This window comes from Aquarana catesbeiana, linkage group LG05 (genome assembly GCF_042186555.1).
Source record: "Aquarana catesbeiana isolate 2022-GZ linkage group LG05, ASM4218655v1, whole genome shotgun sequence".
NCBI lineage: Eukaryota > Metazoa > Chordata > Amphibia > Anura > Ranidae > Aquarana > Aquarana catesbeiana.
The window spans coordinates 578,708,608-578,725,860 of NC_133328.1; the positions used below are offsets into that span (position 1 = coordinate 578,708,608).

General features: G+C 42.1%; 1 protein-coding gene across 3 annotated transcripts in view; it reads right to left on the reverse strand.

Moving 5' to 3' along the window:
- Positions 1–676: 676 nt before the first annotated feature.
- The window catches only part of SNX31 (sorting nexin 31), a 66,131-nt gene continuing 49,554 nt past the window's right edge, over positions 677–17,253 (reverse strand). For all 3 annotated transcript variants that reach the window (XM_073632048.1, XM_073632050.1, XM_073632049.1), the window contains exons 9-14: positions 13,017–13,109; positions 10,499–10,690; positions 7,013–7,105; positions 4,759–4,836; positions 3,070–3,117; positions 677–1,332 (exon numbers count right to left, since the gene is read on the reverse strand). In XM_073632048.1, coding sequence (XP_073488149.1) covers positions 1,249–1,332; positions 3,070–3,117; positions 4,759–4,836; positions 7,013–7,105; positions 10,499–10,690; positions 13,017–13,109 — 588 coding nt within the window. In that variant the 3' untranslated portion in view covers positions 677–1,248. The remainder of the gene's footprint in view (positions 1,333–3,069; positions 3,118–4,758; positions 4,837–7,012; positions 7,106–10,498; positions 10,691–13,016; positions 13,110–17,253) is intronic.

Consider the following 17,253-nt stretch of genomic DNA (forward strand, 5'->3'; position numbering starts at 1 on the left):
CCGCTGGCTGGGTCCCTGGCTTGACACCTGCTGGAGTTTCCCAATTCGTCATCGTCCCCAGTTGGTGAGAATACTGCTCCTGTACCCGCTTAAGCTACTCAGTGGTCCCCGGTAACAAGGTGGATGGTCCCTTAGTGGCGACAGCTTCCCCTCTACCTCAGACAACGACAGATTCTCCAGCCAGCAGAACCATCACTTATGGTTAGACTGCAAGCCACAGTCCCAACCCTATGTTGCCCTCTTGCTTCTGGATAGGCCCTCAGACAGCCTAGCAGCCAGGGACAGTACAACACAAGTCCACCCAGACAGCCGTCCAGGTGGCATAGAACCCCGATCACCTGACCTCACCCAAATAAATAGGCAATTCCAGCAGGCTAAATGACCCAAGAAGATCCCTGCCCATTGGCTGAGACACCCCATCTATTCTTAACCTGTCTCTGCAATGCCCTTGTCTTATCCAATGCCACCAGATACCCGGCCATCCAGTGACAGAAGAGAGAAGTGCAGCAATTCCAGAATTAAGGTAGAATCAATTGATCCCCTATCAATTGGCCAAGGCAACTATACCAGGGAGGTAAATTTACTAGCAACCCTGCCTAAACATCAGGGTGCTACACACACAAAACAGTATTAACATTTAACAAAGTGTAACTAAGTAATCAATACACATTTAAGATTGTACAATATATCACATTAATTTTATTGTTTATTAAGAAAATATACACACACTTCCATTTAGTTAAAAAAAAAAAAAAAAAATTCATATTACAAGTGCACATTCACCGGTATCAGGTGGGGCAGATGATGAGACAGCACAGCAAAGGTCAGAAAAAGGAGCAGAGTGTGTCTGGAGGCAGAGTTGAGACTCTATAAAGAAACCTAAGTGCGTGAGTCTACAGAATAACAAAAGGCAGCCAAAACGTGTGAGATCATTGACGAAACAAAAACATGCATTAGAAAATGCAGATACAATAATATCTATCCAATAAACCTTGTGTTGCTTTAGCTATGATGTTTTCAGATCATCGTAAAATGTGCATTATTCATCCATCTGATGCCTTCAGTACAACCAGATTTTTTTTTCCCCCATTAGCTTTAATGAACAACTTTAATTTTTTTTGTCTGCATTTTACATGGCAGTCTATACATTTCTGTGCAGCTGGTATCCCTGGTAATAGCAGGCAATGAAAATACTGGCGATAATGTAATTATATTTACATGATTCAGTCAAACAAGCCCAGAGCAATATTACAGACCAAACACTTGCGACTCAAACACATTACTTTGTTCAAGTTCAGATGAGCAGGAAACATTTTTCTTACAGAATTCAAGCTGTGCAAAAAAAAAAAATAAAAATAAAAAAAAGTTAAAAGCATGGTTGAGACAATTTTTGAAGGATAAAAACAAAAAACTTGAACAGCTGCCCATACCAACCTGATTCTTGCTTTTTCTTAATAGGCAAGCTAATTGGTTGTGATGGAAAGCTTCTGCAAATAAGTCGCTTATACACTAGAAGACTAATCATACACCATTAGATTTCTCCCTTTCAGCCCATAGAGTTAAGATAAATTCAGTTCAGTTAAAGCGGTTGTAAAGCACTGGCCTTTTTTTTTTTTTTTTTTTTTTAATCTTTTTACAACCTGCAAGGTAAAGGCATAATGTGCCTTGTTTAAAAAAATTGTTTAAAACTTAGCTTAAAACGAAGCCCTCCTGTGCCGAGAAGTCAGCGTTGCATTGGCTCCACTCTTCACCCTTCGGGGTTCGCGGACTCGGGCTCTGTGACTGTCTGAAGCCGTGATGATGTCACTCTCGCGTATGCGTGCGGGAGCCGCCATTCGCAGGCAAAGAGCTCTGAAGGAATGGCACGGGTGGCCGTTCTCTCAGAGCGCATGCGCCAGCGATGTCACTGGCTGCATTTAATGTAAATGTCTCCTAAACGGTGCACGTTTAGAAGATATTTACACTACCTATAGGTAAGCCCTTTTACAGGCTAGTTGGAGCTTCTCTTGTATTCGATATGTCCGATTCTTACCAGTATTTGCGAGTATATATTTGTAACACAATTTTAATAATAAAATGGTTGCAAAGGTACGCCCTCTGTTCCTTATTTTTCTCAGTCTGTAATTCGCCGTGGGTCCCCAGCCTGCTACGAGTGGCAGCACAGCCTGTGCGGAAGTTGACTGTGGCCGCACTCTCAAGCGCAGGAGATTTGGTTCCTATTTTTGTCTTCAAACTACGGCCCACAGGCCAAATACAGCCCCCTGCAAGATATTATCCAGGCCTCTGAAGGGGATCCTAATGCAAGAGGGGCCTCAGATGTAAGGGGGGCCTAAAGTTTATTTGGAATTTCTTTGCTTTCTTTTACTGAAATTTCTCTGTTGTTCTAAATAATATTTTGCTAAATTACAAAAAAAAAAAAAAAAAAATCAAAGTAAAACTTATTCATTCATTTAAAAAGCTCCAGAAACAATGGTCTCTGCTCAATGTACAGGCCTCTGCACCCCTGTGAATGAGACCTTAAAAAAAAAAAGCACATCAGAGAGCAGACCTTGCATTGGGCTACACCACCTGGTGACAAATGCTAAACATGACATTTGTATCTGCAATTCTAGAACACGCACATTATCTATCTTAGGCCCCTTTCACATGAGGCGGACTCCGTTTCTACGGAGCCTGCCTCGGTCCGCCGGCTCAGCGGGAGATCTGTCCGTTGATCTCCGCTGAGCCGGCGGATGACAGGTCCCTCTCTGCTCACTGAGCGGGGAGGGGCTTGTCAGGCGCCGCTGCCGCCTATGGAGGGATCGGACGAAAATGGACAGCGTGTCCGTTTTCGTCAGATCTCTCCCGATCCGATAGCGACGGATCTGGACGTAGAGCCATCCGTCTGCTTTTAGCGGATCGGACGGGGTCAGATGTCAGCGGACATGTCTCCGCTGACATCCGACGCTCCATAGGCTAACATGGATCGCCCGTTCAGGTCCGATCGTGTGAAAGGGGCCTTAGTAACAGGGTTTTTCTGGCTTGTGATGTGCACATTTACATATGTGACACCATGCTCTGTAAACATACCTGCTTAGCTTTTCTGCTAAATATATTTGCTGATGTCTTCTTTTCCATCTGTGTGAGAATACAAAAACCATTTCAGGAAAACATAATGTGTTGTGTTCGTTTTTAAAAGGAAGGGAGGAGAGTTTAAAGAAGGTGTTAAAATGTAACGGTGGCCAGGCTATGGACATTTAAGTATTTACACATTCTGTACAAACTGTAATGTGCACGTTCTTGTGCATTCTCCTACAGTGCAGTTTGGCACCACTACTTTTTAAAAAAATGTGCTGTACCATGCAATCCGGTGCCCACAAATGCACTACGCTTGCGATCTGTGTTTGGGATGCTGTTAATAATGTATTGGCACTCAGAGTAGATCGCAAAGGCAGTGTGTTTTCGGAAAACATGCATGGAACGCCCCTTTCCCAAACCATGGTCTGGTGTGAACCAGCCCTCAATGAGTATTAAAGGCCAAGTTCACCTTTTGTCTAAAATTGAGTGGCATTGTGGTCAAGGTGTCCCAGCTTTTAAAAGTATTGCTTAATGTACTTTCCATACAATCTACAGTATCTAAAAATCTCTATTGGTAATGCTTTAAAAGTATTTAAAAGGTTACCAGTTTAGAGTTAAACAGGAGGCCTGATGCTAGTTATTGCTCTCGCTCATGTGTGTGGAACCTATGTTTGCATTTGCACATGAGCACTATCAACTTTAGTGCTATAACAAAGGATGAACTGCCTCCCTTGTGTTATCTAGGGCAGTGTCAGGTACTCTTTACTGAGACATCTGGAGTCTATTAGACCCCAGTTATCTCTTCTGACCTTAAAAACCTCTAATCAAAGCTGAGATCGGTTTGATCAGATGCTATACTAGCCAGTAATAGTTTGTAAACAACAAACCAAAAATTGGAAGTGACAAAATTGTTGTTTCCACTTTCATACACCATAGAGATGATCAAGGAACAGAAGTTCCTCCTTCATATCCATGGTTTGCCGACCGGCCAATTCTGTCCTAGGCTCCCTGGTGGAACGGGAGAGCCCAGGAAGGGGGCAGGAGAGAGTGACAGTATTGCCCCTCAGATCTCTTAAAGAGCATTGCTGGCACTAAATAGGCAAATAAGTGGAGCTTCTACTTTTGGGTGGAGCTCCGCTTTAAAAGTTTCATCAGACCTTGGGATGTGAATGTCAATTTATGAGGCCAACTATGGAATTGGAGATTTTCTGATTTGCCCAACTATGAAAGTAGATTTGTCTAAAATCAGCAAAGAGTCATACAATTCATTAGCACAATTGTCTAGACCAGGGTTTCTTAACCAGGGCTCCATGGAACCCCTATGGCTCCTCCAGAGGTTGCTAGGATGTTCCTTGAGCCTCTCAGATAAGTTCCCACGGACACCATTGGTCTTTTTAGCCATCTATAAAGGGGAGGGGGATTCTTCCCAATGTATACAAGTGTAAGCAGCATTCTTCCCCCTGACCATCACATTAATGTATCATGGGTTGTAGATCTAGTAATTTTAAGTAGGGGTTCCCTGAGACCAGAAAGTTATTTCTATGGTTCCTCTGTGTTGAAAAGGTTGAGAAAGGCTGAGCTAGACTGATTATAATCAAATCAGGCAGATCTGCATGCAAATACGATTAAAAAAATATTGGACTTGCCAGTTTTACTGATTAAATCATTACTGATCACAGCAGACCACACATGGCCACTTACAATTTCCAGGTTCTCCTTGACTGAAGTCACTGGCTGCTCACTCAGTGTCTTCTTTAGGCAACTGCTGAGCAGAAACGCCTGGAAGAGACATCAGGAAAGTTAGAGACTAAAGTGGATGCAAAAGCAACTTAAAGCAGCTCAGATCAGCTCCTTGAAAAACTGAAAAGCAAGTCAAAGCAGCTCAAATGCAAGTCAGAGCATCTCAGACACCTTACTGCATTGGGATTCCTTCTAAAAGCCATCTACACAAGCCATGTAGGTGGCCACACAAGATCCAGTCTGATTGCACGTTCATTTCACATTCCAATCCTATATTTTTTTTTTTTTTAAAGTTTCAGATTTAAAAATGCTGAATATCATTTTTGAAATTAAATATGCTTGCTTATGGGAGCTTTTAGTGCTTGGGTTGTCACATACTTTAAAGTGGAGTTCCACCCGAAAAAAAAAAAATAAATAAATACAAAAAAACATTTGGATATTTTTTTTTTTTTTTTTTACTTACCTCTAAATACCTGTTGCTAGGGGGTCCCTCTTAGTCTGCCTCTTCCAGTGCCTGGGCTGGTGACATCATCTCTCCCTCGGCACAGGAAGGGCTCAGCTCTGCTCCCTCCCTCCTGTCAATCATCTGGGACCCATTACAGGTCCCAGGTGACTGAGCGGCCAATCACAGTGCGCGGCGCCGCTCACGCTTTCGCAGTGGGTGCCAGGCTGTGGAGCCACAGCCTGGCGCCCACAGTTGCAATGCCGGTGCCGCTGAACGGAGGGGGAGATGAGCGGGGCTTCGATCCCCCGAATCGCTGGACCCTGGGACAGGTAAGTGTCCAATTAAAAGTCAGCAGCTGCAGTATTTGTAGCTGCTGACTTTTAATTTTTTTTTTTTTTTTTGACTGGCCCTCCTCTTTAACTACTTTAGGACTTTAGTAGAATTGCTGCCAATAGAAAGTCTACTTATGCCACATATGCCCAGCAGGTGGCGATATTACATCTTGAATAAAGCCAAGTCATTTGGTGTTAAAAATGTTCCCTCTCTGATCTGTAACCTTTGAGGATCTAATCCAAATCAGTACATTCTTTTATAAGCTTCAATATGTTAATGCAATTTCAAAACTTTTTTTTAACTTTGTAAATATGCATCTTTAATTTAAAGAGTGCCTGGTGATCCTGCCATACAGATTCTTGTTCAGGCACTTCCTTTTATAGGGTGACAACTCTCTTCCCACTGTGCTCTTGCATCGTCATCCAAACTTCTGATAGAGGATACAAGCGCGTGTACCTGTACATATTGCACAGGCAGGGATTACTATTGTTACCATCACAAAACATACAATCAGCACATTAAAAGCACTCCTCAGTGACTAGGTCCAAGGTTCTTCCAAATACCTAAAATGCTTAACTGTAAAGAAAAAAAAAAAAAAAATTGGGGGAGGAGGGTGTTAGCTGATATGCTTAACTTACCCTGGCTTCCTTCCTTGCCTAAGCAAGGGTGATGTCACCTTTCTTCCAGTCAGATCTCAGAACATTGAGTAGCCCAAATCTTGCAAGAAGCAGCTCCTGCACTGTGCTAGGCATCTTCTTGGGAGATTTAGGCTATTCAGCATTTCCAGGGATCCCATTGACAAGAGAATTAAGTCACCACCTGCACTATAGAAGTTAGGAAAAGGTGAATATACAATCTATTTTACCCCCCATAGGTTCTTTCGGCACTTTATTGCAGCAGTTAAACAAGGAGAAAGGGGTCATTTGAATAAGTGGACTTTGCTTGTAGTACAAATACAAGGTCAGCTTGACAAATTTTGTATACAGTCTGAAAGTACATTTGGACTAAACATAAAAATGTTCACTGTACGAATATAACAAATGCTCACACAGCCACAAAGAAAACTGTATTTTGTGTAATATGATTATTTCTTATGATAGTACCATCTAATGGCCATAATGCAGTATTTTTCCGATTTGAGGGATTAAAAAAAAAACAAAAAACAAAAAAAACACTACATTATGGCCACTAGATGGTGCTTAGCATCATAGGAAATAATCAGATTATACAAACCATGGCAACTTTTGTTGAGGATGTGCAAATGTTTGTCAGGGTCATACAGCAAAGTCTTATAAATAGACCCTTATATTGTTACTTATTCAGCTATAAGAAATAAGCATCTGATTTGTGCACATTCACTGGTAATGGTGAATGATATGCATATTTTGATGTATCCTTCGATCTCAGTAGCTTATACTTCATATAACAGATACGCACTTGGTCTGTCCATATGGTCATCCATGTCCTCTCGTGTCCTTGTTTGTACTCCAGTTTGAGTTCTAATAGCTGGCTGTTGGATTTTTCAGTTTGCTGAAATAAAAATAATGCAATAAAAATATAAATAATAAAAAAAAAAAACAAAAAAAAAAAAAAACAAAAACAAAAACAAAAAAAAACACAATTTTCATCAAAGGTTACCCAGTGAATACAAGCTTGACATTGTGTGCCCCCCCCCCCCCCAATTACACACTGGTCACATTTTTATCCTTTATCGCATACAGCAGCCCTTGTACATAATGTAGACTGGCCTGCAGCTGTCCAGGTAACCTAACTTGGTCTAATAAGGTGTATTTATAGCCAGAACTGCTTTAATACAGGAGGGAATGGTTAGATCCTCAGCTGAGTTTGCCGTGTTGAGAAGATTTATTCCTTCAATTGTCCTATAGACCAGGGGTCTCCAAACTTTCTAAACAAAGGGCCAGTTCACTCTCCTTCAAACTTTAGAGGGGCCGGACTGTGGCCAACAGGAGTAGAAAATGTCCTGGCATCAGTGGGAGTCAGTGCCCCATCTTCGGTATCAGTGAGAGGAATCGTGGTGTCACTGGGAGGAAATGTGCCCATTGCTGGTATCATTGGGAGGGATTATGCCCCATTGCTGGTGTCATTGGAAAGAATCATGTCCCATCATTGTCCTATCATTGGTGTCATTGGGAGGAATCGTGCTATTGGGAGGAATTATGCCCCATTGTTGGTGTCATTAGAAGGAATTGTGCCCCATCACAGGTGTCATTGGGCCCCATTGTGGATGTCATTTGGGAGGAACCCCATTGTTGGTGTCAGTGGATGAAATATTGCCCCCCAAGGGCCGGATAAAGGCAAGCAAAAGGGCCACATCCTGCCCCTGGGCCGCAGTTTGGAGACCACTGTTATAGACCAATCAACATAATGGGATTTTCAAACATTTAGAGCCCATTAACACCAGCACGTAGACAAGAAAAATTGTCTCACTTTCCATGGTGTCCATTTACACCACTGCATGGTTATGTGCACTTTAAAAAAAGGACTGCATACAGAAGAAAAAAAAAAGAAAGGGGGGGGGGGCAGTGCAAGGTTTTGAAATTGGCACATTGGTATGGTGTCTCACAACGTACAGCAGCCGATGTGGACTTTGCTGGTGTGAACAGGTCCTCATAGATGTCATAGAAATAAAAGGCCTGGGGAAATGTGGGAATGTTTTCCAATTAGACACCTGTTCTTGTGATAAGTGTCTAAAGCTGCCCATAGATGGCCCATTTTTTATTTGTTTTTTTTTCGACCCGCCAGCACTGTGCTATTGTATATTGACAGCAGGGGCTCCTCCACTGTCAGAATCCACTGATCAGCCCTGCCCAAGTACTTATTTCAATGAAAATATATCACACAGTCTTGGTCTGAGAGGAGTCAGTGATTAGATCAACTCCTCTCAAACGGAAACAGCAGCAGATAAATCGAAATTTGTCTGGTTCCTGCCGAGCTGATCACATTTCAATCCCACACATCTCAAGTCTCCCGCAAGGTGCGCAGTGAGCGAGATCGCCCCTGTGTCCTGTGAAAACTGAGCCAAGTAACCTGCGTGTTACTCTGCTCAGTTTGTGAACGAACAGGAGCTGCTGTCTCCTGTTCATTCATCTTCAATGCTGAGAAAGGAACTGGGGAATCTGTCCTCAGTCTCTTTCTCTGTCTCAAAGGGGAGATGTCAGGGTTCTATTTAGACCTCTGATATCTTACCAAAGTCCCCTCCCCAACAGGGTTGAAGTAAAAAAAAAAAAAAAAAATATATAAAAAAAATTAAATTGTAAACAAAAACTATAAAAAAAAAAAATTATAAAAGCAAACTACTGACACCACCCCCCTGCCCTTCCAACTCTGTCCACTGCCCCAACCCCCTCCCCCCAAAAAGCATTAAAAAAATAAAATAAAAATTGTAATAAATTAAAAAAAAAAAAATTATATGTAAAAATAAAAGCTAGTGACACCATCCAAACGCCCTACTGACACCATCACCGTCACATAGTCCCCACCCCTTCCCCAGAAGCATTGTGAAAAAAATATTTAAGAGAATAATAAACAAAAGTGTAAAAAATAAGAGAAAATATTAACAAAAAACTGACACTGTCCACTACCCCCCACCCCCAATCATCGCGAAGAACAAAAAATAAAAAAAATTCATTGTAAAAAAATAAAATTAAAAAAAATAATAAAAAAATAAAAATAAACTACTGACACCATCCTGCACATACTACTCACCGCTGTACACTCCACACTCCTCACATGCACATTATACTCACCTACATACACTCCGCACTCCTCTCCTGGACACAGTACCCACCGCGATACACTATGCACTATACATTCCCCATTTAACATTACTACATTCTGCACTACGCAAATCATCTCAGACTCTATAAAGCTACACCCCATTTAAGCCATGCTCAATATGTAGCACAGTTTAAGCCACACCCACCTCCCTGAAATGTGTGTGCCACCTCCCTGAAAGGAGTTTTTGCAGGTTGGGATGTCTGCAATCCATCTATGGCCAGCTTAAGAGTTTGGAGACATTTCCTCTCATGTGCCTCTGAGAAATTTAATTTGGGAAATCCTTACCAACGGGGCACAGACAAAAAAAAAAAAAAAGTACCCATGTGTGTTTCAAGTAGGACCATTCACTACTTTAAAGAGGGTCCTTTCATACCATACTGCACAACTGGGGTGCATTTAACACGCGTTTTAATGTAATCTGAAGTGAGGGGTCGGTCCCTAGATGGGTCAAAATAAACAAATTTTTTTTTCATTATTTCTTTACTTTCAGTTGCATTTACATGCATTGTGTTAACATGTCCTAACTTGCCATCTAGCCAAGCATCTGGCTACAATCATTTTCTGAATTCAATTTTACAGTTTTACATTCTTGACGTTCCATATACTTATTGTATCAGTAATAGTTAACAATTTTATGGAAAAACTACTAGAGGGAGCAAACACATTTTGCAATAACCGTCGCTCCCTTCTTGATAACTATAAAATTTCAGCCTCACAGGGAGTGCATTGTTTTTAGTAAATCAGCCCTATTGGCATACACTTGCATTGTACATGTGGGCTGAATCAGATTTCTCCATACATGCTAAACTGCATGGATAGAGGAATCCATGTATGGCCATCTTTAAGAGAGGTAAAGCACAACCATTGTGTAGCACTGCAAAACAGGAAACTGAGCTTGACATCTATTTGATCTCTAACATATGTAAAGATAAAAAAAAAAAAAATGTATTACATAATGCTTTGAATTAAATATAAAAAATTATATATAAAACAGATAGGCTTACAAAACAGGTCTCTATGGTATCTCATTCAGCTGGCATAAGACACACACCTATCCTACAATACTTACTAACGATATATACAAGTAATAATATTAGTGAGCAAAATACACCACAGATCACCTACCACATGCATATTAACATGCCATCGAGTAATCATGTTGATGGGGAGACAAAAATGTTCATTCTCACTGCTACAGGACAGTTCATTGCGACCCACCGACACCGTCACGGTGCTTCTGACTTCTGACAGGTTTGCAGTACAAGGGCCGAATACCACAGAACCGTAACGTTCAACTGCCTGCATGAGCTCCAAAAACTGCAATACAAAATGAAATCATAATTAGCAGATTTTATCTACTGCCTCACAGACCAGGGTCATCATTCTTCCTTCAGAAAGGGTCACTGGACAAGAAAAAAAAATAAAAAAATAAAAAAATAAAAAAAATACACACTGCGTTTGTGGACACAAACTTTAATGGCATCCCAGTCTTAAAGTGGATGTAAACCCGATTTTTTTTTTATATTAGATAGATATATATATATATATATATATATATATATATATATATATATATATATATATATATATATATATATCTATCAATATCAATCATACTGTAGAGTATAAGATTTCCCATCATTTGAGCCCAGTCTTGCCACACAGAGTTAATCCAGCTCTGAGCAATCCTCTTATATTGTTCAGTGAGGTAAATCTTGACAAACTGAGAAAAACTTTGTCAAATCCTCCCCCTTGCTGTGAGTGACAGGTGATTTACATATCTCGTGCACTGGCCTAAGACACAGGCATTATTTTTTTAATTCCCACCCCCACTCCTTTCTTCAGCAGCTCTGCAAGGATTGGCTGTTCCACACCTCACCATGATTTGGCATGCTGAAGTCATGTGGTTACTTTCCTGTCTTTTCACTGGATGTTAGAGATCATAGCAGAAGTTCAGTGTTAGAAATACACAGGAGAAAATGCATATTGACAAGGGGAGTGTAGAGGTGGGCGGGGAGTCTACTGACATCACGACTCCACCCACCGAGCTCCAGACAACAGACCCACCCACAGAATATGCAGTTTTTCGGGTCTAATAACAGACAGAGGGGAGACATTTGACAGGTAAAGATACATGCAGGAGGCGTGTATATCCTTATAGATAACCCCTATGGCAGTAGTTTAGAAAGGATGACATTGGGTTTACATCCACTTTAAGGTTCGTACACATGATCAGATTGTTGGCAGGGGACAGACTGTTGGATGATATGCTAGTAAATTTTCAGCGGACAACGATCAGTTGTCAGATTTTCTGATGGTCAGTATACAAGTCCGTCACACAAAAGTACAAACACGCATGCTCGGAATCAATACTCACCAAACATGAAATTAGCAGAAGGGGCCCAAAGGGTCGTGCTCAAGAGCCGTCACTACGTTCGCGTTTGTTGGCCAACAATTGTGTACCGTTAGTATGCAAGACAAGATCCTGGCACCTGCCCTTTGGACACAAATCAGACCATGTGTACGAGGTTTTAGTCTTAGTTTGTAGGGTTCAATATTTAGTTGGCTCACCCTTTGTTGGGCCAGCTAAAACAGCTTCAACTCTTCTGGGAAGGCTGTCCACAAGGTTTAGGACTGTGTCTATGGGAATGTTTGACCATTCTTCCAGAAGCGCATTTGTGAGGTCAGGAGCTGATGTTGAACGAGAAGGCCTGGCTCGCAGTCTCTGCTCTAATTCATTCCATGTTCCATAGGAATTAGGTCAGGACTCTGTGCAGGCCAGTCAAGTTCCTTCACCCCAAACTCGCTCATCCATGTCTTTATGGACCTTACTTTGTGCACTAGTGCGCAGTCATGTTGGAACAGGAAGGGGCCATCCCCAAACTGTTCCCTCAAAATTGGGAGCATGAAATTGTCCAAAATGTCTTGGTATGCCAATGCCTTAAAGCGGAGTTCCACCCGCTAAGTTTCCCCCTCTGCGTTTGTGATGACATTTCCATTACTCATCGGAAGTTTTTTTCCCCCCAAAGCGGTTACCTTATTTGTCCACCAGAATGGTGGCGAGGTACATCATATCCGGCCGCCCATTGGCTCCTGGGATATGAGTGTCATCAATCCCAGGAGGCAATGGGCATCCGCCGCTTCTATTTCCATAGCCACGCTTTGCATGCAATATAAATGCGCGAGATCGGGAGGTGCATGCTGGGTAGCCAGCAGCACCATATCCTGGAAGGAGCGAGTGGGCTTCAGATGCCCACACTGAAGATGGGAGTCCACTTGCTAAGGAAAGCACAGTGATTTTTTTTAAAGATAAGAAAAACCATTTAGTATAAATGCTGGAATGGACCAGATAAGATGAGCACATCACAGGGGTGTTTTTTTTAGTTAAAAAAAAAACAAAAAAAAGGCTGGAACTCCGCTTTAAGAGTCCCCTTCACTGAAACTAAGGGGCCAAGCCCAACCCCTGAGAAACAACCCCACACCATAACCCCCCCCTACCAAAATGATTTGGACCACCAGTGCACAAAAAAAATAAAGGCTAAACCCTAAAATAAAATTGACCAAAACCTTTACGCTTTCCATTTTGTGTCCAAAGAGGTCCATGGTTTTTTTTTTTAACCATTCATAAGAGAGGGGTTATTACCTTGACTTTATCGTCCACCTTTATAAATCGCTGAAGATTCTGCCTCTGTTCCTCCGTTGGTCTGGACCAATTCATCTCCAGCTCTTGAACAGCCTTAAAGAGATTGATAAACAAAGTTCCTGTTTGTGTAAAGCCTGCTGGATGTAATTTTACTCGATAGATGACAGACGGTCAGCACAGAAACTGCCATTTAAATCTGAACTCCAGCTCTACCTTTGGTTATCTAGCACTTTTCTCCCTATCCTGACTGTATAGCTCCCAACTGTCCCTTTGTTCCAAAGAAGTCCATCTGTCGCCCTTTCTTCCTCATTTGTCCCTCATTTTGGTCCAATCTATAAAGTTCTATATAAAATGCACTTTTTCTCTTTCAAAAAGGATTTCCCAGAGCTAAACCTTTCATGTAAACCTTTCATGTAAATTGCTGCATTTGTAAAATGTCAAAAGCCAATATAAAAAGGAATAGTAGTGGGGAAAAAAGGAGCACTTGTGGGTTTAACTAATCATTGTTTTCAAATTTTCCTTTAAGGGGGTGTGGAAGGGGGGTGTGCCCTGTGCCTACATACTTGTGCTAATAGGTGTCCCTCGTTCCCATCTCAAAAAGTTGGGGAGGTATGCGACTGTCCCTGGCCTGCCACTTTCAATGTACACCTCGGATTGCAAGTAATGCGGTTTACGAGCGTTTCGCAATACGAGCTTTTTTTTTTTTTTTTTTTTTTTTTAAATCCTGACTCAATTTGCGAGTGTTGTCTCGCAAGATGAGCAGGATTCAAGCCTCTGGGGTGTGCAGTACCGCATGTGGCCAGAGGGGGGGGGGGGTCCGAGCGTCTCCGGCACCCCCCCCTCCTCTGGCCACATGCGGTACTGCAGGGATCCTCAAACTACGGCCCTCTAGCTGTTACGGAACTACACATCTCATGAGGCATTGTAAAACACTGACATTCACAGACATGACTAGGCATGATGGAAATTGTAGTTCCTGAACAACTGGAGGGCCATAGTTTGAAGACCCCTGCTGTACTGCATACACTAGCAGTGACACTGGAACAAATGTTATGAGTTTCCATTGATTCCTATAGGGGGGAAAAAAAAAAAAAAAAAAAAAAAAAAAAAAAATCGCTTTGATATACAAGTGTTTTGGATTACAAGCATGCTTCTGGAGAGAATTATGCTTGTAATCTAAAACAGTGGTTCTCAACTCCAGTCCTCAGGACCCAACAGGCCAGATTTTAAGTATTACTTTGGGGAGATGCAGACAAGAATACTGCAATCACTGAGCAGCAAATGATATCACCTGTGATGTATTTTAGTTATCTTGCAAACCTGGCCTGTTAGTGGGCCCTGAGGACCGGAGTTGAGAACCACTGATCTAAAAAGGTACTACTGTATTGCAGTTCTTCCAATCATGGAGGCTCAGCATCACAAATGAGTGTTACCTAGGTTGGCCTGCATATAAATACAGTCCGACTAGTAATGTCCACTCCTTTAGAATGAAATCAAGGCATTTTTGAGATTTTGATAACGCCTTTCAGGAGCCAGCCCACTGCTTCCATCAGAACTGAGAACTCTTGAGAGGCAGGGTGCTGAAATGGAAGCCATGTACAGCACCCTACCAGCCCCTCTCATCAGCCATGATTTACCTGCATTGCATAGAGATGCACAGAAATGTCCCCGAGTAGTAAATAAAAAAGGTATGCAATTAAAATGGAAGGCTTTTATAAAAAAAAAAAAAAAAAAAAAAAAAATTACATGGCATGTTCATGTAGGGAAAAGGGACACACGAAGGAAGGCAAAAAAATAAGTATGCCATTGTCTTTTTTTTTTTTTTCCCCCTTTAAAAAAAAAAAAACTAAAAAAAAACACACCTGTAAGACAGACAATGGCATACTTATTTTTTTGCCTTCCCTCGTTTGTCCCTTTTCCCTACATAAACATGCAATTTTTTTATTTTTTAAGGAGTTTACAACCTCTTTAAGGATAGCCCAATACAATAGCCTAGCTCTGGAAGGTCTACCTGCAGTTCCATGTGATCTCCTGCACAAAGCTTTCACAACAGCTTGTGGTTTGACTGAACCCAGGTTACCAGTTTGGCTTTTTATTTATTGTCACAAAACTATGCTGCCTGCCTTGCCCTCAGCATGAATTCCAAAACATGAACATTACTTACCTGCCCCAGCCTTAACCTATATCTCCACCCTAAAATAAATAGATTAGCCTGTTCCAGGCTGAGAACCCTTTATACAGGTGTTCCTTGTAAACCCACTATGTACACATCTCAGGTGTCATTAGTATAAACTAAAGAGCTTACACATTTCTTCGCGGTAGCCTTTCACTAGGGACACAACATTAGTGCAATAAATCATTACTTGCGGTGGTTGAGTACTAGTGTAAGAATACTTGAAAATTACAGTCACCGCTAGGACACAGGAAACAATTGTTTTCTATGTGCCCTGTTGGCACTGCATTGAACTGCGATAAAATGCAGACATGTTCGCATAGAAAGACATAGCATGTCACTCTACAGCAGTGCAACGCACCACACTGCTGTACGATGTCATGAATGAAGTGTTATTTTGTAAACTTCACATAAAGTTCAGGAAAAAAAAAAAAAGGGGAAGAGCTGTGTAAAGTGGTAAAACACGCATCAAACTGCCCCCTACCGCCGGCTCACTGCAGCTGGAACGGAGCCCATATACTAATCCTAAGTTTAGTGTGTGGGTAGTGTGAACTGACCCTAAAAGAGGTTTTCCTTTTTCCTACCAAACTCTTACCATTATAACCTGGCTTAGACTCAACTCCACTCTAACCTCATTTACTGTGTAGGTGCTGAATAAAATGTAAATCGGGAACACTCCAGTGACAACTTACATAAAATACACACATATTGGACAAGAATTAAAGCTGAATTCCAGTAATTCAGCTCCTTTGTAAAAAATGAAGGCACACTATGAGTCAAGTCTAGCTTTTGGTCTTTGTTCTATTATTTATATTTGACACCTTTATAGTACTCCCAGAAGACAGCCATCACTGTAGTTCTGGGACAGCAGTGCTGATCCTTCTGAGCTATGCACCTTGAACAGAAGAGTCGCTGCAGCTGCTATGCCCGCCCCACCCCCTCCTCCTGGTCAATCACAGAAGCCTTTGTATTAGGTGAACACATTCACAAAATACAAAGGCTTCTTTGAATGGGCAAAAGAAGGAAGAATTGGGCATAGCTGCTCTGCGTGCCTTTCTCCTCTCTCATAGCCCCAAGTGTCTCAGTGTAATTCCTGGCTGAGCAATAAACCTGTCAGAAAAATAGAGATAAGCCCGAGGTGTCATGTAGCTCCTTGGACTTAGTGCATAGTGTGCCTAGAATTCAGCTTTAAAACTATTGGACACACCTTAGGAAACTGGGTGTTTGAATATAATAAAACTGGAAACCCAAAATGTCCAGTGTTGTTGATATAAAACTAATATCGCACATATATCACTTATTGGGTCCCAGCTTCCATTGGCCTAGACCAGCCGTCATTAAATGGCGGCCCGCGGGACGCTTCTGCCCGGACCATTGTAGTGCCAGTCATTTGTTTGCTGGGACCGTGGGTTTCCCAGCAACCAATGTGTGTGTGTGCACCTCGACTCCTACTCCTTACTGTGGCTCCAGCTTTCTCCCAGCCGGGCGTGACCTCACACACGCCCTGCCCCCCTGCTGCTCCCGGCTCCCTTCTCCTAGCTGTCATGCGAGGTATATCTCGCAGCTTCCCTCCCCCCTGTAGCTCGCAGAATGTGCTCTCTCCTGCCCTCAAGGTATGTGGGGCATAATGTGTTAAGGTGCACACTGATGGACACATTTTGTTGTGCTCATCAGAGTGCCCCTTAACATAAAATGTGCCCATTAGTGCCCTTTAACATGAAATGTGCCTATCAGCATGCTACTTATTTTATGTTAAGGGTCATGCTGATGGGCACATTTCATTTTAAGATCAACACGGATGGGCACATTTTATGTTAAGGGGCACATTTTGTTGTGCCCATCAGAGTACCCCTTATAAAATGTACCCATCAGAGTGCCCCCCAACATAAAATAAGGGCCATGCTGATGGGCACATTTTATTTTAAGGGGACACCTGATGTAAAAGGGGCACTCTGATGGGGACACCTCAGCTCGCCGAATGTGCTCTCTCCTGCCCTCAAGGTATGTGGGGCATAATCTGTTAAAGTGCACACTGATGGACACATTTTGTTGTGCCCATCAGAG